Source organism: Grammomys surdaster, unplaced genomic scaffold (assembly GCF_004785775.1).
Source record: "Grammomys surdaster isolate TR1022 unplaced genomic scaffold, NIH_TR_1.0 125561, whole genome shotgun sequence".
NCBI classification, from domain to species: domain Eukaryota; kingdom Metazoa; phylum Chordata; class Mammalia; order Rodentia; family Muridae; genus Grammomys; species Grammomys surdaster.
In genome coordinates, this window is record NW_021620408.1 from 1,232,110 (window position 1) to 1,250,286 (window position 18,177).

General features: G+C 42.9%; 1 protein-coding gene across 2 annotated transcripts in view; it reads right to left on the reverse strand.

The window, feature by feature from the left end:
• Positions 1 to 18,177, reverse strand: part of Rprd1b (regulation of nuclear pre-mRNA domain containing 1B) — a 44,830-nt gene that overhangs the window by 16,182 nt on the left and 10,471 nt on the right. Inside the window, exons 3-6 of one of the 2 annotated variants that reach the window (XM_028786573.1) lie at positions 13,327 to 13,460; positions 9,615 to 9,724; positions 7,840 to 7,966; positions 4,011 to 4,186 (exon numbers count right to left, since the gene is read on the reverse strand). In XM_028786573.1, the coding sequence (XP_028642406.1) occupies positions 4,011 to 4,186; positions 7,840 to 7,966; positions 9,615 to 9,724; positions 13,327 to 13,460 (547 nt within the window). Of the gene's footprint in view, positions 1 to 4,010; positions 4,187 to 7,839; positions 7,967 to 9,614; positions 9,728 to 13,326; positions 13,461 to 18,177 lie in introns of both variants that reach the window. The other variant, XM_028786572.1, reaches the window with a different exon arrangement.

Sequence of the window (18,177 nt, forward strand, 5' to 3'; positions counted from 1 at the left end):
AGGAACTCTCATCAACTTGCTCACACTAAGACTTGTGAGTTGTTTTTTTGTTTTTTTGTTTTTGGTTCTTTGAGACAGGGTTTCTCTGTATAGCCCTGGCTGTCCTGGAACTCACTCTGCAGATCAGGTTGGCCTCGAACTCAGAAATCCACCTGCCTCTGCCTCTCAAGTGCCGGAATTAAAGGTGTATATCTCCACTGCCCGGCTTAAGACTTGTGAGCTTTAAGCGGCTGCTTGGCCTAAGAGTCACCTTTATCAGCAAGACACAAAGTCCCCTTGTTCTGACAGTAATCTCTGAAAGCTCTTCTGGCACCTTTGGCTTTTACCCTTTTCAGTCCACCTTGCCTTAGCCCCCACACTGTTGCTTGACCTCTAAGGTGTTAGTAACACGGGTCCTTTCCAGTCTTCTTTTCCATTTCTAGGTTTTCTCTGTTTATAACACAAAGCATTACAGATTTCCATCAGCTTTCCCTTTGACCTTGCTTATAGTTAAGGAAAGAGTGGTACAGTAGTGCCAACCATGACACTCAGAAGCATAAAAATGGTTTAAAAAAGGCATCATTTCTAAGTGAATCCTAATTCTACCTAAAGGAAACAGGAAGGGCCCACAAAGGGGAAACTGTATGATTTTCTGCCACAGTCACCTTTACTAATACCTTCTCTACAACCAGATATGAAATCAAACCTCTCACACCTTTTAATGGACCTAGAAACAGCTCTCTTTATAGGAAAAGATGACTTCCCCTAAGGAATCTGAGTCAAAAGTAAGCATTTTCTGAGGAACAATATGCCCCTAGCACTATGACCACAGTCAAAGAGCACAGTGCCCAACAGACTTCAAGAGGCTAGCCAGATGCATCTGGTGTTAAAAGAACTCGTGCATTTGACACTATGCATACATCATTAGTAAACATGTGGTCAAATTAATGTTATTAATAAGTTCTTGGTCTATTTCAATGTAAACATGGTGAGCTATAAGATTCTCCTTCCTCTAAGCCTTCCCACACTCTCCATTAAGTCCTTGCTTGCTGCAGTTCTCTCTCTGGAGGGCAAGTCATGGAGGAAAGGAAGCAGGCTTCTGTCTTTCCTTCAGGGAAAGCCTTGCTCCTGAGCAGCACCTCCAGCTGAGTAGTGGCATGTCTCACCCACCTTTGCACACGTGTCCATGGGTGGACAGGTGACCTGGTTATTCCCTGCAGACGAGACCCCTGGTTTCCCACAGGTCCTCCAGTGCCTAGGTCCATGCATGCTATGTCTCTTCACACACTGTCCAGGCCTCTGGCTGCTCCCCTTTCACATACACGTTTCTCTTCTTCAATCACCAGTTCCTTTTACAGAAAGGCTTTACTCTCAGCAGGGATTATCTTAAACCACAACCAGAATTGTGGATTGTCTTAACTCCATTAGATGTCTGGTTTCATGTCCATCTATGGTGTTGACACAGACTGTGCAATCTCCTTCTGTGAGCCAGAATGGGTCCACTCCCCTCTGGATTCTCATCTAGTGTCCCCCCCTTCAAGGTTCAGAAGCCACTAGAAACCCAACATAAAGTTCTCAATGGAAGAGAGAGATGAAGGAAAATATAAAGCTAAAAGAATAAAATACAAAAAAACTTGATTGTTATCTCATTAGAATTGTGGGAGAGACTCCCAAGAAAACAACTCTTATGTCCAGAGTCCATCAACACTCCAAAGGCAATAAAAGGTTTCCAAACAGATTCAACTGGCCTTCCGATCTGGCAGTGTCAAGGATTGACTGTGTTATGGAAGGAAGGTGGAGGGAAATGCAGCACTGAGCCTTCACGCCGACTGCACACTGGGTAACATCATCACCATCAGGACAGAATGTAAGATCTGTCTACTGAAAGGAGTGAGAGACAACCTTAAATTCAGAAGAGCAGACTGTTCATATCTGCACGGATAGAGAGCTAATACAATCCCTCACCCTTTTATAGTTTACCTAGTCATTTGCTTTTTAAATTGCAGCAAACTTCATTTTATTTTCACAATGAATGGTCCAAACCAGCCAGCTGGTTGATACAGTTTGGGACAGGAACCCTGAGCTCTAACTGCCTTGTGGTGCCAGGATCTTCCCCCTCCATCCTCAAGTGCTGGGTTCCAATGGCATGCCATTCAGTGAACTAGCAACAGTGGAGCTGCCAAAGCTACAGAATGACTGACCTCTGGTCTTCTGTATCTCCTAACTTCTTGGGGTACCCAGTAAGCTACCTATTCTGCAAAAGCCCCGCCCCACTCCCCTTCCACAGATAGCTAATTACAAATGAGGAAGAAACAGAACAAAGAGTGAACTGGCTCTACAACAGTCTCCTTCTCAAAGACTGTCCTCTATGATGGTTTGCCACGATCCACCCAACAACAGCTGCTCGTGATAATCAATGTCTGACAGATCAGAGAAAGCCCTTAATGTGTCGCCAAGGGGCAGTTCAACAGATGGCACGATGACTTACAAGCAGAATCATTAATTACAATCTCTTATTAGTCCCAGGGTACAGTGAAAATGTTTCCTCAATGAAAGATGAGCGCTGCAGATAAATGGCCGTCTGCTCCTGCTGATGAAGTTCCCTTTAGGACGACGTGTGGTCAGCGCTGAATCTACACGAGAGCCACAGTACTGTTCAGCGGTCTCCTATCTGCCATACTCAAGCTGGCCAGGCATTTGAAGTCCCCGGCACCTCTAGCCATTACAACTCCCATAATCACTGTAGGGAAGGATATGGTACTGCCTCTCCAGTCAGCTGACTGTAGATGGCGAATGCATATCACTGGAGCTAGCTCAGTATTCCCTCCTCTAGGCCACAAAACCTTCCCCACTGGAAGAAGGGCGGTCTTCCACCCCCTTATGTACTGAGGGGCTCATCGAGGTGTCCCAGTGTCATTATGACACTCTCCAGCTCAGCCCCAGTCAGTCCTTATGTACTGAGGGGCTCGTTGAGGTGTTCCCGTGGTCATTATGACACTCTCCAGCTCAGCCCCAGGCCTCCCTCCCTACTATTTTACACAGAGAAAAAAACTAAAAATAAGCTAAGAAATACAGTTTAACAAGTGGGACAGGAAACCCCAGACAGCCACACTGCTGGCTCTGTTCCTCAGGGACAAGGAGCTAAGCTGAGTTAAGAAGCCAGACAGTGAGGGGACGAGTCTAAACCCCTCCTTGCTGGAGACAATGAGGAACATGGCCTCAACTCAGGAAAAATGGGTTCCTGCCCACCATTTGAGTCAGGCTACATAAGCAAGACTAAACTTTAAAATATGTACAGGTAGGGCACGCAGGCAGGTAACTTACTGGCCTTTACATGTATATATGTCAGAAATAAACTTCAAACAACTCAGATTCCCAAATACAACCAATTAAGTACCTTTTGGTTTTGCTGACCCTTCTGTACCTCAATTTATAATTTCTTTCTTTCTTTTTTTTAAAAAAACACTAAGCTTAGTTTATTTTGGAGAACATTGCTTTTTTTTTTTAAAGATTTATTTATTTATTATATATGAATACACTGTAGCTGTCTTCGGACACACCAGAAGAGGGCATCCGATCTCATTACGGATGGTTGTGAGCCACCATGTGGTTGCTGGGATTTGAACTCAGGACCTCTGGAAGTGCAGTCAGTACTCTTAACCACTGAGCCATCTCTCCAGCCCAATTTATAATTTCTTAACTGTAACACTACACTGAAGCAATTTTAAGATCCTAAATGCAATGACTAAGAAGCCCCTGTTTTCACAATCTGAGTTTTTCTTTCCTGGACATATAAAACATGACTTGGACTTCTAAGGAGGCTCCGGTAATTATGGTTACTGGATTAATGTTCCTGTCTCACTTGTTTTCAGAAGATAAAAAGGTTGATCCAGGAATAACAAGGGATGCAGGAAAGGGGGTTCAGGCAGTCAGATAACAAGGGATGCAGGAAAGGGGGTTCAGGCAGCCAGATAACAAGGGATGCAGGAAAGGGGGTTCAGGCAGCCAGACCTGCCCTGCAGTGTACTCACTTCTAGCTTTTTCTCTTTTTCTGACAAAACCTCTTTCTGGTTCTGGGTGTACTCCACCAGCATTCGAGCCAGCTGGCGCCGGTCTTCCAGTTCTGCTGCCAGGCGCCCGTTATATTCCGCTAGTAACAGACATGCTTCATCTACTGTTTTTGAAAGACGTTCAGCTGCCTCTTTGTCTGAATACAAATAAGAGCAGAAAACAGAGACAACATACAAATCACATAGGTATGATTGCAAACATTCCTGAGAGAAGGTTCAGAGTCCAAGAATAAAGCAGAACATGTGAACAAACAATGCTGGCTAGCCAAGAATCCAAAGGCACCAACTCTGTCAGGAGATGCAGCTCTGAACAGCCTGAAGTGAGGCAACTGGATGGGGCAGGAGCATCCAGCAAAAGCTCCCCAAACAAAACCAGCAGAAAGGTACTCAGAGTCATCTGTGAAGAGATTTCTCTTGCCTCTGAGAAGATGAAGTGCGTTTGCTTATATTACTACATTAAGAATACTCTCCCTACTGTTCGGAAGAAACAGAGTAAGCACTCATGTCTTAGGTGTACAGAAATGGAGAGAAAACAGAAGTTTTGTGAGAGCTTCAGAATGTGGTCTCAGAAGCTGAGCTGCAGGACTCTGTTCACCAGAGAAAGAGAGGCTAAGCCTAGTACCTGGGAACAAGCTTGTCTCCCACACTTGGAAAAAGCAGGGCCTTTCAAATGTATGTAAACATGACCCTCGGTAGAAGCAGTTTGTAAAAACACAAATGAGTGGCAGTACCATGTATAGTGGCTCACACTCATAGGAGGGCTGTCAGCAATTCCAGTCAGCCTGGGTTACATAGAAAGATCAAAAGAGAGATGGGAAGGAGAAAAAAATAGCCTTTTCTTACTATGTCTTATATTTTCAAAGTGTTGGTCATCATGGACCGAATTGATTTCATGTCTAAATAATGGCTTCACCTACAAGTTGGGGAGAGAAAAAGAACAAACAAAGTGTAAGAAAGGGTATCCTTGGAAAGAAGTGGTAAACAAAGGCTGGTATAGCGAATAAGCAAAAACAAAGAAGAACTTAGATCCATAAAGAACTGCTGTACTGTGGGGGTGGCAGAAGTCTAAACACATGCATCTTGCACTAAAAGGTCTTCGGGGGGCTGAAGAGATGGCTTAGTGGTTAAGAGCACTTACTGCTGTTGTAGAGAACATGGGTTTGGTTCCTAGCATCCACATCACCATCCAGAGGGCCCAATGTAATCTCGACACCTCCTTACATGTAAGTGGTACATATAAATTCATGCAGGTACACATATTCACGTAAATGTTAAAAATAAATACAAAAAGGTCTTTTGGGTGGAAATAGCAAGTTGATGCTTTGAAACAAAGGGCACCAGAGCTGCCTGCAGTTACACAGACAATTCGGTGACACAAATCTGAGAGCCCTCAGCATTTTTCAAGGCAGGGGAATTTAGGAATTCTAGCATAGAACAGCCATCTGGTCCTTCCTTGCCTCTATGAACACCAGGAAATGAGCTGCTTAGGGCTCCCTAACTGGGACCTATGCCAAAGATCAGGCTTTGGCATCAGGGTTAGAGAACAACACACACTTGGGAGTGAGTGAGCAAGATAAGGTGGGACAAGGGACTATGCCAAAGGGCAGAGGACCAATGCAGTGCTCCAGACTGGCAGTGCTGCCTGGGAATAAGCTTGAGTGTGGCTGCTTTCAGCTTGGTCAGTCCTTGACTACTGATCTCTTTATAACAGTAATTAAGATGTTAAAGTACCTGTGGAAAAAAATGGTAAAAAACACCAATTTTTAAGAGATAAGATTTTTTAAAAAGTCAATTCTCACCCTCAAGAACGTGTATAAGGAAACCAGATCATTTATACAAGAAATTGCAACCCAGAAACAGATTTTATCACTCAAGAATTACACAAAGCTGCACTGGGCTGGAAATGAGATCAATCTTGCTCAGCCACCATCAAAGAAGCTTCCTCCTGTAGGAGAACTTAAACAGACGCACACTGGACAACGTGCTGAGAGTGAGAGACTTTGGAACACCCAGGTCTAAATGGGATACCTTCATCGAATCCTTTCCCTCAGGGCCCAGAGAGCCAGTGGGGATGGAGGACACCAATGAACAGTGTCTTCCGAACATGACAGGACCAAGACACAGAGGAACTCAGATTGAGACAGCATGCACTAGACTACACAGGTCCAAGCCAGACAGGCTCCAGTGCTGAGACAGGAAGTAGACAAGAGCCCTGATGCCTAACTACCTCCAAGTGTCAAATGCTTGCAAAGAAAATAGTTCCTCCAATGGAATCCCACTGGACAAATAAACCAAGCTACATTTAAGGGCAGACCCCATGCCAAGTAGTAGATGGCTAACACAAAACATATTTAATGGTACTTTAGAAGATGTTCTGTCTTGAAAAGCTTTGTTTGGGTAACTTTTATCTATTTTACTGGTCTTTGCTTATATATTATGGTTTCTGATTTTCTGTTTTTTATAGGTTTTGTGTGTCTGTGTTCTTATGCTTTTCCCATTTTTTGTTTTTAACCTATTATTATTATTATTATTATTATCATTATTATTTTGGGTTTTTGAGATAGGGTTTCTTTATGTAGCCTTGGCTGTCCTGGAATAAGTTCTATAAACCAAGATGGCTTTGACATCATAGCTCTCTAGTGAAAATTCTGGAATTTTTGGTTTGTTTAAAAAAAAGAGCAGAGTTCAAGCAGCTCAAGGGGATGGAGGGGAAATGACCTGTGGAAAGAAAGGGATGAAAGGATTGGGCTTTCACAGAGACAAGACTGTGATCTTGGCCAAGATATCTAACTTTACAGAGTCCAAATCAATCCCTTCCTGCACATGAGAATCCAACCCTTCAGAGACTCATGAGGCATACACAGAGTTCTGCACAGCGCATGTTCTTTAAGACTGGTTCATCCTTCACCCCCTTCTTCAACTGCTGCTGACTTGGGAGTGACTGCGATGAGCTCAACGACACACCTACAAGTCCTGACTCTGAACCGCCTTCAGGCTTGCCAGTGTGTAATACATCAGACAACATAGCCATGTGCATACGTTTCTGCTGGCAGTTCGTGGTCCAGCCCTTCCTGGCCTCCACTGCCCCACATACACATAACTTACCCTGAGTTGTTGATCTTATTCAGAGAGTGGTGGGCTATGGCACCCCAGCATTTCTGCTCTAACTAGTCAAATCACTACTCAGTTTGTTTCAAAATCTTCTTTTCGCTGTGGTTTACTATTATCTATTTAAATTTTTTGTTTGTTTCTTATTTGTATGAGTGTCTATCTGCATGTATGTAAGCTGTGTCTGGTGCTGAAAGAGGCCAGAAGATGACATCAGACAGCCTGGAACTGATGTTAAGAGTGGTTAAGCCACCATGTGGGAGCTGGGAACCAAACCCAGGTCCTATGAAAGGGCGGTAAGAACTCTTAACCACTGAGCCATTTCTCTGGCCTCAAGATTTATTTGTATTATTTATATTTATATTTATATATGTGTGAGTATATACAAGTATGCTGCATGTGTGAGTACCCATGGAGGTCAAGAGTCCATCAAGCACCCTGATCTGTAGTTAGAGGTGTTGTTAGCTGCCCAACGTAGGTGTGTGAAGTGAAGCAGGAACTGCTCCCAATGTGGAGCTCCCTGGCCAGCCCCTCCGAGAGCTTTCTTGTTTAGCCTGTGAATGGCTTCACACACCAAGATGGCAGAGTACCCAACATCACATAGACAGTCTCTCCCTACAGACATTAGCCTGACTCTAGACAGCAACTTCTTTCTAATCTTTCACCTAAACTACCTTCTCACCTGTAATCTTTTCCAGCAGCGACACATCTTGCACTTCCTGGGGCAGGGAAGCAATCTTCTGTCGAACAGTAGCGTCCCCTGATGCTGCATTTTCCAGATCCTGCAGAGCTTTGATTAGCTCTTCAGTCTATAAAAGACAAAGACAAATAATATTATTCATTAAGACATAAAGGGGTTAAAGAAAAACAGCCAGAAACAAATGATTGAAGTCATCACTCTTAGCATTAAGAACAAGCTGAGAGTCACACAACTGCTGTTGTTCCAGGACTTCGTGGATGGAAATGACATGGACTCTAAATGACATAAAATGGTTTTAAGTCTACAAACACATAAATGAACCTCTACAGAACTCTGTTTAAAAAAATTAAAGAGCATATTTTTGGCAACTTAAGAATATGGATTCTAGCTCATGCTGCTTAATTTCAAATGAAGCATTATTTACAGTATAAAAGTCTCTAATATGGAAAGAAGACATAAATGCCAGATGCTGAACAGCTGTATGTTGGCTGATTAAGTTCTTTCTAGAGTTTGCTTTACAACATAAAAATCCCTGCCAATATTAAAATGTCAAATAAATTAACTCATTAAGAGTTAAAAACAAGAAAAGCATATCCTATATCTATCAAAGGGTTCTACCAAACCAGGAGAAGGCACAGGGTGTTGATGAGTGGCAGAGCACAATGACCTCAGGACAGCTGGCTTGGGAGGCAATAATCAGATTACCTGAACGCTGATCAGCCACACTCTTCTCTTCACAGGTTTCAGATGCAAAGATCTGACCTAACACTGCTATTACTTAATCCTGGCTAATCCCATCGTTTTAACACTACATAGCACACATGTGCACATGCATGCACACATGTACTCATGTGACCTATTTACCTATCCTATGTCCTGACCATGCATGATCATGCAGAATACAGTTAAGATCAACCCAAGGCAGTCTCAGCCAACAAACAGGGCATGAACAGCCAAGTATAATGGCATACACCTGTCATTCCAGCAATGGGAAGCTGAGGCAGAAGGTCTCACTATATCGCCAGGCTGATCTTGAACTCATAATCCTCCGGCCTCAGACTCCCTAGTACTAGTTGTACAGGTGAAATCTGGCCTTAGCAGGAAGACCTCAAGTTTAAAGCCAGCTGGCATTACACAGTAAGACTCTTTACCTCATAAGGTTAAAAATAAAACAAGAAAGGGACAATGACTCTGAATTATAATAGATCTTAATTCAAATTAAGATACTTGGTAAGTTACTTAAACGCTACTTAATCTGTTTGTTTTGTGGCTCTTTTTCTTTGACAATAAACAGATGAACCAAATCACGCTTGTCTCATGAGGGACTGAGTGAGGCAAATGTATCCTTAAAAACTAACTCCCTGTTGCAATACTTATAACAGAGTACAGTAAACTTACTATCGTGGCTATGAGACTGTCCTTAGATAATAATAAGTTACTTGCTTATAAACAAGACTGCTATTAGCAACAGGCACAGAAAAGTGCCTCAGAACATCTTTATTATGTCCTATACATGTACTTTTAGAGTATTTTTAACTTTTAGAAGACAAATCCAAGTTCAAACATTTTATAAAACATAAACCCATTGTAAAGTCAAAGTACAAAGGTGGGGTGAAGTCAGATGTCTGGGAAGCCTTGAGTGTGCTACTATATCTTCTGCACTTTGACAAGCCACGCTACTGGTCACAGCGCCACCTTGTGGCCATGATCTTAAGTTAAAGATCATTTGGAGTCATTTTGTGCCTGGGGTCACATACCAAGAGGGGACCTGCGGAAGGATCTTGGGGAGAGTAGCTTCCAGGGTAGTCATCATCTTCCTCCTCTTGTATCTGCTGAAAAGTTCGTTTTAGAGACTTCTTCTCTTCTGCTGCTAGGGAAAATAAAGGAACAAGTGTGAGCTGAATGTCCTACCCACATAAGCAAAGACCACAGGCAAAATCGGGGGGGGGGGCGGGGGGCCGAGGGGCGTGTTCATTTTCAGAAATGACTTCATGCTTTCTTGATAATTATTTTAAATTGGTGTATCTCCTTATGTTACTGAAGAAACAAAAAAGTTCCCAGTCTGTCATCTCAGATCGACTCTTTGGGTCCAAGGAAATGTTACTGGAAGTGTAATTATCATAATTAGAACGTTCCTCCCTTCAAAAGAAGTAGAGTAAAATGGTAAGATGAATGAGGCAATACAACAAAGTAAAGCAACTGAGAAAACACACTGCACATGAAACAGCTTTATGCTTTCCAAGGATCATTGTAGAAAATAAACAGGAGGGAGAGATTCATCAATTAAACTGTCAAAGATTTCAAGTACAAGTACCCTTTAAACTCTTTCTCTAAAACCAGAATAAACCTAATTTTACTATTACTAAAAAAAACCCTATTATTTACTTAAAAAAAAAACCTATTATTGAGAAATGTGATTGTACTACTGGAAGAAATTATTTACATTTCCATTCTAGAATTAACTACTTTTGAAGCTGGCAAGTTGCATTCTTTATTGTCTGTCTGTTCCCCGTGCTTTTACATGATTATGATAGATGTGTTAATTCTAAAATCATTTCTATTACATCACATTGGGCAACACAAAACAGGCACAAACAACTGAGGGAAATAAATCTAAATGATAAATCTGCATTTAACAGAGATATTGGACACCAAGTATGTGCAGCACATTGCAATGCTTTCTTTCCAACAATTTTGACAGAACATTACATTACAAGAGGAAAAAGACCCAGGGAGGTTAAACAACTCTCTGGCATAACAGCCTCCCCAGTACTCTTTCCACTGTATACAAGCAACTAAGTACAAGTACGCTTATCTGTCAAAAAGGGGGTACCAGGCACCCGCCATGAAACTTGCTGCATGTACAGAGTAACTCCCCAGGAAGGTGTGCACATGCTCACCTAAGCCTCTTCTGGAACCAAGGATGTAGTGCCTGTTTTCTATCTTACACATTAATTAGCTAAGTTGTGTCAGGAAGACCAGGCAATAGCATGAACTGCTTTTCTTTCTTATGGTTTTGCTTGTTGGAGAGGAGAAACTAAGCAGCCACATCTACGATGGAAGCTTTTCTTCACACACACAACGCTACTACAGAGGGAGGTTAGGGAAATGGGTTCTCGGCAACACAGGTCTCACTGCCAGCTCTATGACTCGGAGTCCTGGCATAAAGTGATTGTTCTAATATTTCAGTTTCCAAATCACAAATCAGTAACCAATCACTCCCTTTCTGCAACGTCTGTCAGTGACAGAAGCCATCTGACATTCCATAACAATAAGTAGAGAATTGGTTCATAACGACGAACAAAGCAGCTGTGAGGAAGCCATGGTGGGACTGAAGCTGAGGGGCACTAGGAGGAGCAGATGCTGCGGGGGAGCCTAGGGATGCCAACTTAGCAGCAAAAGTGAACAGAGGGTGATGGTGGAAGAAGTGACCCCACAAAAACACTTGACACTGTAGCAACTTTCAGAGTGTATCTAGGGACAAAAACTTGCAATCTCAGCTGGACAAAACTTTGAGACAATTTAGAGTTCGAGGCCAGTCAGGCCTACACAGTAAAAGATTCTGCCTCAAAATAAAGTAAAAAGTAAATAAATAAAAGTAAAAAGAGGCCAGGCAGTGGTGGCGCACGCCTTTCATCCCAGCACTCGGGAGGCAGAGGCAGGTGGATTTCTGAATTCGAGTCCACCCTGGTCCACAGAGTGAGATCCAGGACCGCTCGGGCTATAAAGAGAAACCTTGTCTCGAACCCCCCCGCCCCCCCCAAAAAAAAAGTAAAAAGAGGATGTTAGTTCACTGGCAGAACACTTGGCTAACACATGATTTTGATCATCCAGGCCCTGAGAAGACAAGAGTGAGCTGCCAAGATCAGAATACTCAGGGACTCTACTGAGTGTGACTTTAAGAGATGAAGGGGAAGAAAAACAATCTTTAGACAAATGACACCAGTACATGTTACTACTAGCCTGCAATCAAAATTCAAACCCCAAAAGAGCCATTTCCATCGCTGCCACATCTGTGACGGCTCCCTGGGGAGCACAATCGTTTTTTACTCCTCTGTGCTCTTTTCCAGAGCACCCAGCACGGCCCAACATACATGTGTAGTAATGTCTGAATGGACACTCCAACATAGGTTTCAAGCTTCCTTTAAGGCAAGAGATCCCCTGCTTGCCTCAGGCACTACTGAATGACATGTAGAGTACAGGCAAAAACACTGGATATTTTCTCAAAACTGTAGAGTGATATTCCCAAGGCTGCAATGCTGTCACTAGTGTAACCCAAAGCAGAAAACAGCTTGCTTTTCAGGATTGTTTTTTAGCAGCTTTAAGTAAAACAATGGCCCAAAGCCTCAAAAGCACTTTCTAACACATGATCAAAATCATGTGTTAGAAAGCCTCTTCCAGTTCACTGTAAAGGAGATGTAATTCTAGACCTGGGAAAGACTGTGAAGAGTACAAATAAAGGGTTGAGTCATGTTATGGTCACCTGTGCTAGTCCTGGGAGGTCAGTCAGCAAAAGTGTGTACACAGTACCAGAGAACAGGAGGGGATGGCTACATGGCCCACAGCAAGGAAGGCTTGGGAGCCAGACTGGCATTCTTTAAGAATGCATTGCCACAAGTGAAAAGGACAGGTTATGAAGACATGCACATGTGTAGAGAAAAAGGACTAGCAAAGCATCTATATAGGACACTCAAAAACTCAGCCTGGCCAAAGAACCAGGAGTATCACTAGGGGATGGGTTGAAAGAAGAATCTCAAAGTGGGCTAGTTCAAATCAGAAAGGCACCTCAAAATGGTTAGTACTCAGTACTCAGACTTGCTCCTTAGCAGTATGTATAAACAGAGTCACGATAGGGTGACAGCTTAGAAGTATGTCATGCCAGCTATGAGTAACCCATGGCTAACCAGACACTGAAAACCAAATATCTGAACTTATTCTTTAAAGAAATAAATAATACAAAGTCTTAAGAACTTTAAAATTCACATATATACTACGTCACAAAGATAACCTGGGTTCAGTAAAGATGAAAATCAATATAGACAATAATCTGATAGTTATCAAAGTATATAAAACCAGACCTATTATTAATAAAGCTGAGTTATAAAAGGGCAAGGGAGTTATCCAAGGCCCTGCTGTGGTCAATGTCAGGGCCAGGACGAAGTACTCTTTACTCAATCACAATTCTAAAAGACTTGGTTGTTTCTTTCCCTGCACAAGGACAGTCCCTTAAAGAGCAAGGAGGACCATGAAGAACACACAGAAAGTGAGGGAGTGCGAGCATGGCGTCATGAGCCCGCTTCCAACACAGCGTAGGTTCTCACCATCGCTCAGGAGCATCCCTCGGAAGTCAGAAAGCGGCTGGTGGACCACAGCAACCACAGCAGTGGATCACAGCCCCCACTGCAGCTTTTCATGCATGGCTGGGAGGAGCAAAGACCAAGAGCTGTAAACATGTGATGATGTTTCTACCTTTTGGGGGAGGGCTCTTGGAGTCCTCCATAGACAGCTTCAGCTGCTGTATGAACTCGCCGCCATAGACACTTCGTTCTTGCCAGATGTTCAGCAATCTTTCTAAAGGTTTTTTACAGCCTTCGTCTGCCTCTCTGCCCAGAAAACATGAAAAGATAGATATATATAAGCTTAAATTTTTTGTTATTAATTAGGACAGATTTACTTTAAAACAACAACAACTGCCAACATGATTTACACACTTAAAACAAAAATATGCTCTGTGCGCCTTGGATGCTCAGTCCTGAGGGAAACGACATTCCTCCTGTGGTGAGCGGGAAGAGGCATCCAACAACCCAAGGAATCTTTTTCCCCTTGGCAAGGTGGAAGGAACAGGGGAGAAAAAAAAGCCTATATGACTGGTTTTAACAGCCAGAAAATATAACAAAACAAAACAAACAAAATTGACCATATTGATTTTGACTCCTTGGCTTTTTAGAAGACATCAATTTAAATACAATCCTATACATTAAAATTAGTCAAAGCTTTAAGATTTTAAAAGCACAAGTGTTTAAATTCACTACATTAATATCCCACACCCCTACATGCATAAATACGTGCATACAATACATACGTGCCAAGTGCCTCACCATAACAACTGATAATGACCTTAACACTGGACTTAGCCTGAGATCTGTGTTAACACTCATGTATCTAATGGATAATCTTGGAAAGCTCTGGAAATAATGTAGTCCTTTGTCATCAAGTCAGGTAATCTTTTTCTGGTATGTAATATCTGAGAGGGCAGCAGGCGAGAAAGACAAGACTTTCTGAAGAGAGGCCTCTGCCACCTGTGTGCTCCCAGGTGCTATTTAGTGAGACTGCATAAAAGCCAACATCTTAACACTGAGCACCTTAAGAAGGGATACCTTAAGACTCACAAGATTGCTCAGCAAGTAAATAAGCTTGCCTCCAAGCCTGACAACCTGATTTCTATACCTGGACCACACAGTAAAAGAAGAGAACTAATTCCTGCAAAGTTTTCAATGACCCCTACAAGTAGGCCATGCTTCTTCCCAAATAAATAAATTAAAACATAACTTTCAAAAGTGAGAGACCTGAGCTATTGCTCAGTTGGAAAAACGCTTGCCTAGCTCTGGGCCCATCCCCAACACTGCACCCCAGCACTTGGGAAGGGAAGGCCAGAGTATCAGAAAGTCACGGTCATATATCCTCCGCTTCAGTGAGTTTGAGGCCAGGCTCAGATATATACGAGTATGCCAAAAAGGGGAGGGGAAAAGACCTCCACATCTTAGGGTTGAAGTCAAATATCTTTACTAACAACATCAAGAATACCAAATTCAACAGACAGGAACTCTACCCACCCTCAGCACTGACTTCTGTGAAGCTTATGCTAACACTCAGCCTGGTCCTATTTATAAATTACTAGTAGCAAGTCCACTAAACTGAGATCAAAGTACTAAGCCAGGAAATGTATAAGTTAATTTTTTTTTCAACTCAGAGGTAAGTCCTAGGGAAATGGAAACCCTTCTGCTACATCTTAAAGAGCTCAGCTATAAGAAGCACTCTGGGTTTATGCTAAGACACTAACTCTTTCTTCACAGTGAGTTACTCTCACCTTCTCCTCTACCAACAACCTGGTCCAAGGGGCAGCCATTTCCACTGGCTTCTCCGATAGCCTCATTATATCTCTCCCAGCTTCCAGCCCTGCCCGCCTACTATCTACTCTCCAGCTGAATAATGTAATTCTAGTCGCCCTGGAAGGCATCTCTTGTTTCTTTCCATTCTTCTCAGAACAAAGTTCTTACAAAACCTCAAGGCCTTCTGACCTCACCGATCCACTCTGGTCATCAGGCCTAAAGCCTAAGTCAGCTATGTATCAGGTAGCCCTGTCCTTCCCTCCTCTCCAGCAGCACTTCTCCAGCCCCACAGACTGGCACTTCTTGCTCTGCCTTCATCTGGTTTCACACAACCCATCTCTCACTTGCTGCACAGAACACCTGTTGACCCTTCCCACCTGAATGAAACTTCCCCACAAAAGGAGCTTGTTTTTCCCCCATAAACACCATATTGGCTGAAGCAATCTTTTTTGAAATAAACTTTTAAAATTTTATATAAATATACTTGACTTCCAACTTTTCTGAATCAAAGTAATTCAAGTCACAAATTACTAACCTAACTGGTTTTGGTGAAGTAGATGTCACTGTGGCACCTAAAATCAGATGTGGCTAGAGCAGGAAAGCAGGTGACGAAAGAAGGGGCACTACGTTTTCAGGTCCCACAGATTCCGCTCTACACTGAGAGTTCTTGAGGCTGGGAATGTACATCACTTGGCAGTGTGCCTGCCTAGCATGTACAAAGCCCCGAGTATGATTCCCAGCACTGCATAAACTGGGCATGGTAGTACATGCCTGTAATCCCAGAACTCAAGGGGGAAGGCTGGAGAATCCATTCAAAGCCATTCCTGACCACACGAATTCTTTTAAGGCCAGCCTGGGTTACATGAAAACCTGTCTCCAAAATAAAATAAATAAATAAATTTGTGTATATGAGAACCGTCTAAATGGATAAGAATTTTTAAAATGTTTGCTATTAAGAGGGCTCCATCACACACTCCCTGCTGTGATGCTCTGCCTCCCTGCAGCCCAAAAGAAGAGCTGGCAGCATGACCTGAAACCTTTGCAACCATGAGCCCAGATAGATCCTTAATCCCTTGTTTCTTTCTAGCACTCTTCCACAGTGACAGAAAGCTAAGACAGGAGTGAACCTGGGGATGCGGGTGAGGGCAGGCGTGGGTTCTGGACACTGCTCCACTCCCTAATGATCTGAGTGTCTCACCTGTGTGAACAGCATGGCTCTAAGTGAATGCCTACTTACTTTGCAGGAACAGTGGTAGAAGTAGCCTCCACAAATCTTAGAGAAGGCTCTGGGTGCTGAGTCTCTTCCCACCTCCTGTCACAATTACACATGCACCTTTCCCCTTTGCTTATTTTTCTGTATCCCTGGGTGCAATAAATCCTAACAGCCATGAGACCTTCTAGGAAGTTACCAACCTGGGAGAAGTATGAAGACCCACAAACAACAAGGAATTATCATGTATTTCGCAATGACTCCTAATTTACCTCTCAAGAAACTAAGTCTAGAATCAGAAACTAAGGCCACCAAGCCAGACAACCTGAGTTCAATCCCTGGGACCCACGTGGTGGAAGGTGTGAACCGACTTCTGGAAATTGTCCTCTGACCTCTATGTGTTTGCTGTAGCACATGTACATACACATGAGTGTGTATACACACAAATGAAATTTTAAGTTTTTTTTTTTTTAAAGAAATTAAGGGGGGAGGGGTCCTGGAGAAATGGCTCAGCAATTAACAGCACTTGCTGCTGTTTCAGAGGACCCGGATTAGATTCTGAGAACCCACATGGCCTCTCACAATTGCCTGTAAGTCCAGGTCCAGGGGATCTGATGCCCTGTGTGTGGTCTCTGTAGATACTAGGCCCACATCGGCCATAGTAGGCAAACATGCAGACATAACGCCCATATACATGAAATAACAAAAATTAAAGTTTCTGTGAACTTTAAACTAGTTTACCCATATGTCCACCCATAATTACCCCTTGGAACATCTAACCAGCCATCTCAAACTTAACATGGCCAAAACAAATCAAAAATCATTTCCTCCATCAAATCTCCCCAGGCTTCAGTTCAGATCAGCCATCTACTTACACTAAAAATTTCTCTCTTCCCTCAATACCAGGACCCATTTCATTTCAAGGACTCATGTACATTTTACAAGGGAGCAGACTCTGACTACAAAATTCAATAAATGGAGAGAGCACCTTCTCACTGCCTGTCTCAACCCATCTCACCTTAGCCAACACCACAGGAACACTCCTTCTGAACTCAGGCTTCCCTGCCCTTCACAACCCATTCTCTACACGAGCCTTTCACATCTAAGGTTTGCAACTCATGTGCGCATGCATGTGCATGTGTGTACTGTTCTCCACCTTACATATTGAGACAGTGTCTCTCAAGTGTGCCCAGAAATTGCTGATTCAGCTAGCCTGCCCTTTATCCACCGAGTCAACCTAATAGAGAACCCTTTAAAAAATATTAATTTGCCAGGTGGTGGTGGTGCACACCTTTAGTTCCAGTACTTGGGAGGCAAAAAGCAGGCATACCTCAAAGCCAGCCTGGTCTACAGAGTGAATTCCAGAACAGCCAGGGCTACACAGAGAAACCCTGTCTCCAAAAACCACAAACAAACAAAACAAATAATAAAAATAGAAATATTCTCTACAATAAAAAGATATATAAAAAGATATATATCACGTTATCATACATTAGAATAGTTGACTAAAAAGAGATACATCTGCTAATGTAGTGATTTTTTTTTTTTTAGGTACAATTTTTACCAAAAGTGCTCACTCATGATTTTACAAATGGTTAAACTTTTCATGACCTGTCAATGGTAGCACAATTAACAAATGGATTAAGAGGGGGAAATCCTAGTTATATGGTTAGGTTTTTTGTTTTGTTTTGTTTTGTTTTCTCTCTCTCATCTTACCTGGGCTTTTTACAGTGTTTATGGGAATTTGACTGACATCCTATCAGAACAGACTCCCAGGGACTATAGAGCTAGCGCTCGCTCTCTCACGCTCTCTCTCCCTCTCTCTCTCTTCCTCTCTCTCTCCCTCTCTCTTTCTCTCTCTCTCCCTCTCTCTCTCCTTCTCTCTCCCTCTCCTTCTCCCTCTCCTTCTCCCTCTCCTTCTCTCTCTTCCTCTCTCTCCCTCTCTCTCTCCTTCTCTCTCCCTCTCCTTCTCCCTCTCCTTCTCCCTCTCCTTCTCTCTCT